Raw genomic sequence first — 13,348 nt, forward strand, 5'->3', positions numbered from 1 at the left:
ACATGGAAGAGTGGGGAATCAAACCCAGTTCTCCAGATTAGAATCTGAACATAAGAACAAGCCAGCTGGATCAGACCAGAGTCCATCTAGTCCAGCTCTCTGCTACTCGCAGTGGCCCACCAGGTGCCTTTGGGAGCTCACCTGCAGGAGGTGAAAGCAAGGGCCTTCTGCTGCGGCTGTTGCTCCCGAGCACCTGGACTGTTAAGGCATTTGCAATCTCAGATCAAAGAGGATCGAGATCGGCTCCCAATCTTGATCCTCTTTGATCTGAGATTGCAAATGCCTTAACAGTCCAGGTGCTTGGGAGCAACAGCCGCAGCAGAAGGCCATTGCTCTTTGATCTGAGATTGCAAATGCCACTCTTAACCACTATGCCACACTGTATGTCTTTAGTAGCCCAACCTTATCAGATCTCAGAAGCTAAGCAGGATCAGCTGTGGTCAGTATTGGGATGGGAAACTTTCCAGGGATATCAAGATCATGATGCAAAGGAAAGTAATGGCAAACCACCTCTGAACATCTCTGGCCTTGAAAACCTTATAGAACAGTGATGGCGAACCTTTTCGAGACCGAGTGCCCAAATTGCAACACAAAACCCGCTTATTTATTGCACAGTGCCCACACGGCAATTTAATCTGAATACTGAGGTTTTAGTTTAGAAAAAACGGTTGGCTCCGAGGCATGTGTTACTCTTAACACATGTGTTAAGCTTGGTGGTAGTCGGTGGCCTTGCTTTGAAGCAACCGTGCAACTCTTCCAACAGGTGAATCACGACCCTAGGAGGGTTTACTCAGAAGCAAGCCCCATTGCCAGCAACCGAGCTTACTCCTAGGTAAAGGATCGTGCTTTAGTTCTTCACATGAAAATCAGTGGGGTTTAACAGCACTTAACAGGGTTACCTACACTGCTTCCCCAAAATTAGGTCTTAGGTTTAATGCTAATAATCGAGCCCAGCAGCCCAGGCCAGCCTAGGTGTGTGTGTGGGGGGGGGGGGGGGAACTCTGTGCGTGCCCACGGAGAGGGCTCTGAGTGCCACCTCTGGCACCCGTGCCATAGGTTCGCCACCACTGTTATAGAATCACCATAAGTCAACTATGTTTTCAACAGCACAAATGAACACACACACACACAAAAATGAAGTATAGCAATTGAAGGAGTCCCACGTGACTGTGAAACATATCCTAGAAGACGAGAACATTAAATACTTTTTAATTAATTTTGGATCGAATAAGCTTGATGCTTTATTTGGGTTTGTCATGCTCCAAATAAGAAACAGAACTATGCCGGGCCTGATCTCCCCAGCCGATTCAGTCAATCATGTTTGGAAAGCTGTCCGACGGACACTCGGGTTCGGCCGCAGAGTCCCTTCCAGACTAGCAGCCGAGCCAAGGGTCTGCGCGATTCTTCCGCGTGAGGAACTGGATCTTCCGGGCCATTTCTGTGTTATATATCCTCCGGCATGTTTCGTAGGCGATCCGCTGCCTCCTACGGCATGGTTTCTCGTAGTACCGGCGCCGTTGGGCTTCAGCGACAATCCCATCCATAGTCAAGACTCTGCAGAGAACAAAAAAACACGCTTAGAAGACAAGGAGAAGGCAAGGTGAACTTTCCTCAAGCACACAATAGCTTACTTAGCAGTGTGCTGTAGTGCTTTGAATGTGTGTTCCTGCATTGCAGGGGGTTGGACTTGATGGCCTTTGGGGTCTCTTCCAACTCTTATATGCTGGACGCCGTTCTAATTATTAGCATTAGTTCTTATGTTTTTTATCGCTGCTTTTAAATGTTTAGCTATCTTATATTGTTATTTCTATATGTTGTACACCGCCCGGAGCCCTTCGGGGAAAGGGCGGTATAAAAGTCTAAGGAAGGAAGGAAGGAAGGAAGGAAGGAATAAATAAATAAATAAATGTGTGCCCTCCCAAGTGGTGCATAAAACGCAGGCAAGGTAAAGGAACTGCTCAGAGAATGCCATCCTTGCTGGGACAGATTTAGCTGTACTATTCACAAAAGTGTTTGTAAAATGTAAATATGGCTGAAGTTAATGTCTGTGGCGGAGGACCCCAACCTTTCTGAGCCTGTGGGAACCTTCAGAATTCTGACACAGACAACCAGTGTGTGGCCACAAAATGGCTGCTGCAGGAGGCGGAGCCAGCCACAAAATGGCTGTTGCTGCGGCTTGCTTTCAGTCACACAATAAACACTCTTGTGCTGTGGGGGCAACTATTGCCAAAGCAACATTTTAAAAAATCTGCATCGCCAATCAAATCCACAGCAGCCAATCAGAACTCCTGCTGGGCAAAAGACACACCCACTTTCTAAAAAAACTTGTCCAGCACAGAGAAAGGTATCAGTGGGCACCCTGGCACCACACTGGGGACCCCTGAGTCTATAAAATTTAAGGTAGTCTACACTGCGCAAACTATGCTTCTTTTATTCAGGATATCGAAGAGATAGAAAAAGTGCAGAGAAGGGCAACGAGGATGATTGAGGGACTGGAGCACCTTCCTTATGAGGAGAGGCTGCAGCGTTTGGGGCTCTTTAGTTTGGAGAGGAGACGTCGGAGGGGGGATAGGATTGAAGTCTATACAATTATGCATGGGGTAGAAAATGTGGACAGAGAGAAATTTTTCTCTCTTTCTCATAATACTAGAACCAGGGGGCATTCACTGAAAATGCTGGGGGGAAGAATTAGGACTAATAAAAGGAAACACTTCTTCACGCAATGTGTGATTGGTGTTTGGAATATGCTGCCACAGGAGGTGGTGATGGCCACTCACCTGAATAGCTTTAAAAAGGGCTTGGACAGATTTATGGAGGAGACGTCGATCTATGGCTACCAATCTTGATCCTCCTCGATCTCAGATTGAAAATGCCTCAGCAGACCAGGTGCTCAGGAGCAGCAGCAGAAGGCCGTTGCTTTCACCTCCTGCCTGTGAGCTCCCAAAGGCACCTGGTGGGCCACTGTGAGTAGCAGAGTGCTGGACTAGATGGACTCTGGTCTGATCCAGCAGGCTCTTTCTTATGTTCTTATGCTGGGATTTTATTTTACATTCTCCTTCAACTTTGAATTCCACTGTCAAACAGCCCTTACTGTCAGGAAGTTTTCCTTGATGTTTAGGTGGAACCTCTTTTCCTTCACCCTGAACCCAAGACTCTTGGTCCCGGTCTCTGGAGCAGCAAAAAACAAGCTTGCTCCCTCACCAACATGGCATCCCTTCATGTATCTAAACATGGCTATCATGTCACCTCTTAACCTTCTCTTCACCAAACTATAAACATCCCCAGCTCCCTAAGTATATAACTTAAGGGAGTACTTTGAACTGTCAAAAAGCCTGCCAGAGGTCAGTGTTATGGCCAGGTTGCAATACAATGTTGAAAATCTGGGATGGGATCTCCGGTTGTGGTTTCTGGCCACAGATACTGACTCTTGTCCACAGTGGTTGGCATGTGTGTGTTGGGAGGAGGGGGGGCAGGGAGGGGCTCGAACTCCCTGAATCCGCCCTCTTCCCGGGCTGCAATTTGTGCTAACTGCAGAAGGGGGCGCTAAAAACCTTGCTCCCTCTTGCAGCTGATATTCTGATGCTTCCCAGCCTCCTTTTTCATGACCAAAAGGGCAGCCGAGGACCCAGAACTGGATCTCAAACAAAGCATAAACCTTCATACTTTAGAAAACTCCCGTCGCCAGTCCCTGCACCCTCATGCAGCAGTGGCGTAGGAGGTTAAGAGCTGGTGTATCTAATCTGGAGGAACCGGGTTTGATTCCCAGCTCTGCCGCCTGAGCTGTGGAGGCTTATCTGGGGAATTCAGATTAGCCTGTGCACTCCCACACACGCCAGCTGGGTGACCTTGGGCTAGTCACAGCTTCTCGGAGCTCTCTCAGCCCCACCCACCTCACAGGGTGTTTGTTGTGAGGGGGGAAGGGCAAGGAGATTGTCAGCCCCTTTGAGTCTCCTGCAGGAGAGAAAGGGGGGATATAAATCCAAACTCTTCTTCTTCTCTTCTCATACAAACGTCAAACTCATACAAACGTACAAACTCAGAGGTGCAGAAACTGAGTGTGGAAATGCAGACGGGGTCTCCAGCGGCCGTTCCGTTCTGCTGCACAAAAAAGCACAGTCGAGCTGAGAAACCCGCAGCTGGTTCCAAGCATGAGGGCCGTCGGCATTCACATGGCAGGGCAGACCGCCCCGTCTGTCAGCGTGGATGAAAAATAGTCTTGAATGGGCTCAGAGCCCCGCCCCCCGGCACTCTGTGCCCAATGAGGAGGAGGCCTGACATCACCTCCACCCGGCCGCGCAGCCAATCCGAGGGCAAGCCCTCTCTCCGAAGGGACTTATGTAACCTCGTGCGCTTCTGCTTCGTCCCCAGGGCGAGGGCTGGGAGGGAAACACATGTTTGGCTCACTGGTGACAGGCCGTGGAAGGGAACGTGCTGGGAGAGGTGGGGAGGGGGAGAGGAAAACAGAGGGACGGCCGTTCAAGCTATTTTTAGCCGGCCACAGGGACAAGCGGAGCGACGCAGAGGGCCGGGCTCCAGATCCCAAAAGCCAGCAGCAGCCGGTTTGAGCAAAAGGAACTATTTGCTCCATTTGTGACATTTGCTCCATCCCAACCTGCAGTCATCCAGGGTGCCCTGACTGGGTCATGGAATCATAGAGTTGGAAGAGACCCCCACAAGGGGCCATCAAGTCCAATCCACCTGCCATGCAGGAACACACAATCAAAGCACTGCCGACAGATGGCCATCCAGCCTCTCTTTACAAACCTCCAAAGAAGGAGACTCCGCCACACTCCGAGGGAGTGCATTCCACTGTCAAACAGCCCTTACTCTCAGGAAGGAGTGGCGTAGGAGGTTGAGAGCTCATGTATCTAATCTGGAGGAACCGGGTTTGATTCCCAGCTCTGCCATCTGAGCTGTGGATGCCTATCTGGGGAATTCAGATTAGCCTGTGCACTCCCACACACGCCAGCTGGGTGACCTTGGGCTAGTCACAGCTTCTCGGAGCTCTCTCAGCCCCACCCACCTCACAGGGTGTTTGTTGTGAGGGGGGAAGGGCAAGGAGCCCCTTTGAGTCTCCTGCAGGAGAGAAAGGGGGGATAAAACCCAAACTCTTCTTCTTCTTCTTCCCTGATGTTTAGGTGGACTCTCTTTTCCTGCACCTTGAACCCATGACTCCTGGTCCTAGTCTCTGGAGCAGCGGAAAACAAGCTTGCTCCCTCACCCACATGACATCCCTTCAGATATCTAAACGTGGCCATCATGTCACCTCTTAACCTTCTCTTCACCAAACTAAACATCCTCAGCTCTTAAGTCTCTCCTCGTAGGGCACGGATTCCAGAGCTTTGACCATTTTGGGTGCCCTCCTCTGGATATGTTTCAGCTTGTCAATATTACACAAGGCAAAGACACCCCATGTGCTACACAGCACGAGATGTGGCCGGGGGGCTCACATTGATCCGTCAGGAAGCGACAGGGGCTCGCTGACAGGTCACATCTCTCTGCTACATCATTTCCCAGAGTGGCTGGAGAAACCCCTGCTTCCTTGATATGTTGAAGCCTGCAAAGTTGGAAATCGCTGACCGTCTCAAAGTAGCAGCTGGACCAACACTTGTCAAGGACACTCGAGTCTAGGCTGATCTTACACTGAGCAGAGGGTTGGACTCAATGGCCTGTTTGGCCCCTTCTGGCTCTATCATTCTAACTCTCTACTGAGCACCACTATGGACTGCCCCTGAAAGAAGAAATATTTGCTCCCAAGGATTCAAGATATGCCCATAGTTTGGAGAGGAGACAGCTGAGGGGGGATAGGATTGAAGTCTGTAAAATGATGCATGGGGTAGAAAATGTTGACAGAGAGAAATTTTTCTCTCTTTCTCACAATACTAGAACCAGGGGGCATTCATTGAAAATGCTGGGGGGAAGAATCGGGACTAATAAAAGGAAACACTTCTTCACGCAATGTGTGATTGGTGTTTGGAATATGCTGCCCCAGGAGGTGGTGATGGCCACTCACCTGGATAGCTTTAAAAGGGGCTTGGACAGATTTATGGAGGATAAGTTGATTTATGGCTACCAATCTTGATCCTCTTTGATCTGAGATTGCAAATGCCTTAACAGATCAGGTGATCGGGAGCAACAGCCGCAGAAGGCCATTGCTTTCACATCCTGCAGGTGAGCTCCCAAAGGTACCTGGTGGGCCACTGCGAGTAGCAGAGAGCTGGACTAGATGGACTCTGGTCTGATCCAGCTGGCTTGTTCTTATCCATTGCAAAAAAGCTTGAAAGCAACAGAAGCTACGGGGTTATTCAAAGCTCATCAGAAGAAGAAAACCAAAGTGAGCATTTTGCTATTGAGGGGTGTTTAGGTCCCAAATAATTTGGGGGCTTTTGGAAACCCTTGGCATTCTCACAAAGGGGGGAGGGCCAACCACAGAATGGTTACCATGGGAGGCACCTCCACACCTCTACCCAGAGAGGAAGCCCAAGAGGAAGGAAGAAGAGGCGTGATTCTAAAAAGGCGCCGGTGGAAATACCCACACTGTGGCAGAGGCAACCAAAGCAACATTATTTGAATCTGCACAGCCACTCAGATCTCCAATGAGCAGGCAGAAGTCATGAGCACCACCTGGCCCCATATACTTCGTGAAAACTCTTGGCAGGCACCAGAAAGATGTTGGCGGGGGTTGGAGATCCTGATTTGCTTTGTTTATAATCTGCCTTTCCCGCTAAGGCTCACGGTGGATTACAAAATATTAAAAAATGCAATCAGACAGTATAAAGCAACCCATTAGCAATGCAATAGGACAAGGATTACACAATTTGAGACAACACAACAGAATACTACGAACCGGGAGGACTGGGACAAACTCGTTGGTTCCTTTCTTTGCCCTAACAGTTGGAACATGAAACTCCTGCAGAAGTCCACTCGCAGCCGGCAAAGCCGGTAAAGCCACACACATCTGCCTAATCCAGTGACGGCGAACCTATGGCACGGGTGCCAGAGGTGGCACTCGGAGCCCTCTCTGTGGGCACACACACACAGAGTTCATCATGTGGGGGGCAGAAAATCACCCCCCCACACACACACACATCTAGGCTGGCCTGGGCCACTGAGCACAACGTGCGCGCACCGCGGTGAGCAGGGAGGACTTGGCTGGCGGGCCTGGTGCCTGTGCTCCGGGTGGCTGCTGCCAGATTTGGGGGGGTGGGGGCGCAGAGGAGGCAGAGATGCTAGAGAGGCACAGAGCGGTGCACGCAGGACTTGCTGGCCCCCTGCTCAAGCGGGTGGGGCGGAGGAAGAGGGAGCCAACCAGTTTTTTCTAAACTAAAACCTCAGCATTCAGGTTAAATTGCTGGGTTGGCACTTTGTGATAAATAACTGGGGTTTGGGTTGCAATTTGGGCACTCGGTCTTAAAAAGGTTCGCCACCACTGGCCTAATCGAAAACTGAGCCCCCTCGTGGGCAGAGCAGGACAAAACAAAATCTTTACCTGTTGAGAACCCGGTACGCAGCCTCCACGTTCCCATCAGGGACCATCACTGTCCGAGCGATGAATTTCAAATGATTCGCCATGGTGGCACGCTGAAGTCACTCGGGTCTGGCCCAGGCAGAGCCCTGCAGCTGGAGACCTGATTTTCAAAGGCCGAGGAGAATTCCCAGAGTTAAGCATTAAGTGACAAATCCTTGCAAGCTGGACAAGACTGAAGTTGGTTCCCAGCTCCTTTCTCGTGAACCCAACCACAACCCTGTGAGCTTGCAGGGCACCATTCTCAGAGTGTGGGTGAGCGTGACCTGTGGGTAGTTGAGAGCTCTTCAGGGGGGTGAGGGGGGGAACAGGAGGAGGAGGAGGAGGAGTTTGGATTTATATCCCCCCCCCTTTCTCTCCTGCAGGAGACTCAAAGGGGCTGACAATCTCCTTGCCCTTCCCCCCTCACCACAAACACCCTGTGAGGTGGGTGGGGCTGAGAGCTCCAAGAAGCTGTGACTAGCCCAAGGTCACCCAGCTGGCGTGTGTGGGAGTGCACAGGCTAATCTGAATTCCCCAGATGAGCCTCCACAGCTCAAGCGGCAGACCTGGGAATTAGATACACGAGCTCTTAACCTCCTAAGCCACTGCCACAGAGTGATTCTTCTGCCTCAGTTCCTTATTAAATGCATCTTAACAATATCGTAATACAGGCTTCTTGGAGGCAACCCAAACAGAAGTTCGTGGTGCCAGAAGCAGGCCTTGGAGCAACTTGCAGGTCACATCCCCCAGAGTTTGGGTGTGTTCGAATCAGGGCAGTCCAAAGCTCATTTTGGAGGGCAGCTGCCCCCATTTTCTCATCCCAGGGACAATTTGGTTTGCATTAGTTAGTGCTAAAACTAGGCGTTGGATGAAGCCCCATTGAAAGTTCCCTAGTCTGGGGAAGTATGATTTTGTTTTGGTCCGAAGCTCCTTTTTGGAGAGCTTTTAAAGAAGAAGAAGAAGAAGAGTTTGGATTTATATCCCCCCTTTCTCTCCTGTAGGAGACTCGAAGGGGCTGACAATCTCCTTGCCCTTCCTGCCCCTCACAACAAACACCCTGTGAGGTGGGTAGGGCTGAGAGAGCTCCGAGAAGCTGTGACTAGCCCAAGGTCACCCAGCTGGCGTGTGTGGGAGTGCACAGGCTAATCTGAATTCCCCAGAGAAGCCTCCACAGCTCAGGCGGCAGAGCTGGGAATCAAACCCGGTTCCTCCAGATTAGATACACGAGCTCTTAACCTCCTACGCCACTGCTGCTCACTGCCTTGATGGCAGGGGCTGATGGGAATTGTAGTCCATGAACACCTGGAGAGCCACAGGTTGCAGACCCCTGCCCCAGCGGGATTCCGAGAGGTCTCCAGGCCCCACCTGGAGGCTGGCAAGCCTCGAGGGGAAGATATATTTTCCACCCCACTTTTGGGGGCGCACGCACTCTCTCTCTCTGGCGGCGCGGGGGATGGAGCAAAGCGCTTCCCGACTGCAGCACAGGCTACAACCGCTTTAGCCCGCCTCCTCCCCGGCGGCGGGTACTACTCGAGGGCGGGGACGCGCGCGGCCTAAAGGGGCCACGATCCGAATAGCGGGTGGGGAAGGAGGCAGACGCGCACTCACCGTCCTCGCCGAAGCCGACGATGGGTGACCCCCGGAAGCGGAAGCGCTTCCCCGTCGCTTCTCCTCCTCGGCGTCAGGCTTGCGGCCTAGTCCCGGTATCCATGGCAACGGGACTGGGCTGACTCCCCTGGTCTAAAGAAAGGAAAAGAACCTGTCTGGCTACTGTACAAATGTTTACATTATTTTCATTACAATAGATTTGTATAGTTCGCACTAGAGCCAGACAGGTTGTGTGTGTGTGTGTGTGATTTATGTATGTGTATATTTGTGTGTGTGTGTGTGTGTGTGTGATATGTATATGTGTACATATGTGTGTTTGTGTGTGTGTATATATGTGTTTGTGTGATATATATATATATGTATATGTGTGTGTGTGTGTGTGTGTGTGATATGTATATGTGTATATATGTGTTTGTGTGTGTGTGATATATATATGTGTGTGTGTATATATATTTGTGTTTGTGTGTGATATATATATATATATATATATGTGTGTGTTTGTGTGTGTGTGATATGTATATGTGTATATTTGTGTGTGTGTGTGATATATGTGTGTGTGTGTATATATGTGTTTGTGTGATATATATATATGTGTGTGTGTGTGTGTGTGTGTGATATGTATATGTGTATATATGTGTTTGTGTGTGTGTGATATATATATGTGTGTGTGTATATGTGTTTGTGTTTGTGTGTGATATATATATATATGTATATATATGTGTGTTTGTGTGTGTGTGATATGTATATGTGTATATATGTGTGTTTGTGTGTGTGATATATATATGTGTGTGTATATATATGTGTTTGTGTGTGATATATGTATATGTATATGTGTATATATATGTGTGTGTTTGTGTGTGATATGTATATGTGTATATACACACATATATATATACACACGCACACACACAAACATATATTTTGCTGATTCCCCTGGTTGCCTCTATTTGATTCCCATCGTTTTTATAAAACGTTTTTACAAAGTAGTAATGTTAATTCCATAGCGAAAAGAGGAAAAAAATCTAATGCAAGACTCTGACATTTTACAATTGCAAAGGTTCTCAGACTGCCTTCCTGCTTGAGGACGCTGCTCTTTTAAGTGTCTCTTCATTTTATTTTTGCTGGCATTAAAAAAAATAATAACTTTCACCAGAAGGAACGAACCCATCCATAAACAGTTCGGAGAAAGGTATGTAGGAAAAGCAGGAATGTAGGAATGCAGCAACATTCTGCAAGCCTCTGCCACTCAGGTGGAGGAGTGGGGAATCAAACCCGGTTCTCCAGATAAGCCTCTGCCACTCAGGTGGAGGAGTGGGGAATCAAACCCGGTTCTCCAGATAAGCCTCTGCCACTCAGGTGGAGGAGTGGGGAATCAAACCCGGTTCTCCAGATAAGCCTCTGCCACTCAAGTGGAGGAGTGGGGAATCAAACCTGGTTCTCCAGATAAGCCTCTGCCACTCAGGTGGAGGAGTGGGGAATCAAACCCAGTTCCTCCAGATTAGAATCCACCTGCTCTTAACCACTACACCACATAAGCTCCGTCTTGGACTCGTCCTGGGGAAAGCAATTCAGGTAGCAGGGCTGGGGCATCCACCTACTCTTAACCACTACACCACTCTGGCTCTCATGAGACCCTCCAATCCCTGTCCCCCCACATCTCCATCCCCCAAACCCCCAGGAATTTCCTAAACAAGACCTAGCAAGCCCAAATGGGGCCTTCCTCAGTCTGCAGCCCCATAGGGCAAGAAGCAGCCAAAATTTCCTCTCCCGCCCCCCTGGGGTTCTTTGATGGGAGCTGGAGTGAAACTCTGGGGAGCCTCACACGAGTCGGGGCATGGACGGATCACCTGTCTTTGCGGCAGGTCCAGAGTCGAGAAGGCCACGTTGACTGAGCGGAGCTGGGCGGAGTTGCCGCCTGTGCTGTTTGCAACGCCAGGCCTTGGGCAGAGGCAGGAACTGAGCTATGATCCCATGGAGATCTGTTGTCCTTTCTCTGTAGCTTTGCTAGTAAAAGCTGCATAGAAGAGTTTCGGAATTATACCCTGCCGTTCTGCCCTGTAAAGAGTCTCAAAACGGCTTACAAACTCCTTCCCTTCCTCTCCCCGACCACAGACAATTTGTGAAGCAAGTGGGGCTGAGAGAGTTCTGAGAGAACTGTGACTAGCACTAGCCCAAGGTCACTCAGCAGGAATGCAGGAGCGCGCAAACACATCTGGTTCATCAGATAAGCCTCTGCCACTCAGGTGGAGGAGTGGGGAATCAAACCAGGTTCTCCAGATTAGAATTCCCCTGCTCTTAACCACTGCACCACGTTGGCTTAGGTGTTCTGTTGACATTTCTCTCTTTCTCACAATACTAGGACCAGGGGGCATCCATTGAAAATGCTGGGGGGAAGAATTAGGACTAATAAAAGGAAACACTTCTTCACACAACGTGTGATTGGTGTTTGGAATATGCTGCCACAGGAGGTGGTGATGGCCACTCACCTGGATAGCTTTAAAAGGGGCTTGGACAGATTTATGGAGGAGAAGTCGATCTATGGCTACCAATCTTGATCCTCCTTGATCTGAGATTGCAAATGCCTTAGCAGACCAGGTGCTCGGGAGCAACAGCCGCAGAAGGCCATTGCGTTCACATCATGCAGGTGAGCTCCCCAAGGCACCTGGTGGGCCACTGCGAGTAGCAGAGAGCTGGACTAGGTGGACTCTGGTCTGATCCAGCTGGCTTGTTCTTATGTTCTTATGTTCTCTGTTGCTCCAGAGCTGTTTCAATGCAAGCCGGGGGCTAGGAAAGAAAACAATCCCTCTCACAGGTATAATAGTTAAAAATACCTCCCCTCTCCCCTGACACACCCACATTCAATGGCATGCTTAATTCTTGCAACTGAATTTATTCAGGGTAGAAATCCCACTCTCTTGGCCGAGCTCAGCCTGGTAAAAATATTTTATGCATTATTTTAGGCTTTACACCATCGTAAGCCACCCTGAGCCATTCGGGGGGAGGGCAGGATATAAATATTAAAATAAATAAAATAAACATGGGTACCATGCAAAGATTTGACGGGCAACAGAGACCGCTTCTTGTGATTCACGAAGCCCCCCCCCCCCCCCCTCAAATATCATGTAAGCATGCTCTGGGTCACAAAAGCTTCTGCCGGGATCAATTCCTTTGTTTTTCGACACCACCCGGCTGGCTGTCCTACAAGCACGTTGCTCGAGCAGCTGCTGTTTTCACTTCTACGTGACTCAGGGTATAGGTGGAGCCGGGCGGCCTCAGGTTCCAAGGGCAGGCAACTCCTAAATTATACAAGAGCAGCACTTTCCCTCGGGGAAGAAGAGGAGGCCCGGTTACTCCTCGCCCAACCTGCTCAGTTACAGATCTGGAAAGTTTACCAACGGTGCTATAGGGCTGCCAGATGCCTCCTGGCCATTGGCAGGGGCCAGGGCTGAGTGATCCAGGCTGAGAAACTTTTGGGAGATGTGGGGATGGAACCTAGGGATGCCAGGGACCTCAGTGGGGCACGATGACATGCAGATGTTATGGACTACAATTCCCATCAGCCCCTGCCAATTGGCCATGCTGGCAGGGGCTGATGGGAATTGTAGTCCATAACATCTGGAGTGCCAAAGGTTCGCCACCACGGCCATAGTGTTTACCTTTCAGAGCACCCATTTTCTCCGGGGAAACTGAAATCTGTAGTCTGGATGTGGGCTATAATCCCAGCGATCCTCAGGTCTCACCTGGAGGCTGGGATCCCTCAATGGGCAAAGTCCCTGTGAAAGCCAAGGCTTGCAGGAGAAACAGGTGTTGCCAAATTTCCCCAAGAGCAGGGGTCACCGACCAGATCCTATGCCTGAGCCCCAGAGATTGAGTTGCCTGGGTTGACTCTAAGAGCAGGTGGATTCTGATCTGGAGAATTGGGTTTGGTTCCCCACTCCTCCACCTGAGTGGGAGAGGCTTATCTGGTGAACCAGATGTGTTTCTGCACTCCTATATTCCTGGTGGGTGACCTTGGGCTAGTCACAGTTCTCTCTGGACTCTCCCAGCCCCACCTGCCTCACAAGGTGTCTGTTGTGGAGAGAGGAAGGGAAAGGAGTTTGTAAGCCACCTTACAGGAGAGAAATCACAACTCTTCTTCCTCTTCTTTTTTTCTCCCACACGAAACGGCCAATCCAGAGCTGTGCCGCTCAGTCACGATCAGACATTAGGCGGTACACATATATTACACCCATT

At 49.9% G+C, this 13,348-nt stretch overlaps 1 protein-coding gene across 3 annotated transcripts; it reads right to left on the bottom strand.

Moving 5' to 3' along the window:
- Window positions 1-1,216: 1,216 nt before the first annotated feature.
- Window positions 1,217-9,252, bottom strand: MRPS21 (mitochondrial ribosomal protein S21). 3 transcript variants are annotated; one of them, XM_048507250.1, is made up of 3 exons: window positions 9,116-9,252; window positions 7,490-7,642; window positions 1,217-1,554 (listed from the first exon to the last, which is right to left on the bottom strand). In XM_048507250.1, exons 2-3 carry the CDS (start codon window positions 7,570-7,572, stop codon window positions 1,374-1,376), a joined length of 264 nt encoding a protein of 87 aa, XP_048363207.1. In that variant the 5' UTR covers window positions 7,573-7,642; window positions 9,116-9,252; the 3' UTR covers window positions 1,217-1,373. The 3 variants fall into 3 exon arrangements, with proteins under 3 accessions (XP_048363207.1, XP_048363228.1, XP_048363220.1); XM_048507271.1 differs by having other exon boundaries at window positions 7,490-7,614; window positions 9,116-9,231; XM_048507263.1 differs by having other exon boundaries at window positions 7,490-7,628; window positions 9,116-9,227.
- Between the last annotated feature and the right edge of the window lie 4,096 nt (window positions 9,253-13,348).

Source organism: Sphaerodactylus townsendi, linkage group LG01 (assembly GCF_021028975.2).
Source record: "Sphaerodactylus townsendi isolate TG3544 linkage group LG01, MPM_Stown_v2.3, whole genome shotgun sequence".
Lineage (NCBI taxonomy): Eukaryota > Metazoa > Chordata > Lepidosauria > Squamata > Sphaerodactylidae > Sphaerodactylus > Sphaerodactylus townsendi.

Excerpts from the sequence above, each read along its gene's own strand:
- MRPS21 (XM_048507250.1), bottom strand. The coding sequence starts at position 7,572 with ATGGCGAATCATTTGAAATTCATCGCTCGGACAGTGATGGTCCCTGAT. Across the intron at positions 1,555-7,489 it reads GCGTACCGGGTTCTCAACAG|AGTCTTGACTATGGATGGGA; the intron begins GTAAAGATTTTG and ends TGTTCTCTGCAG.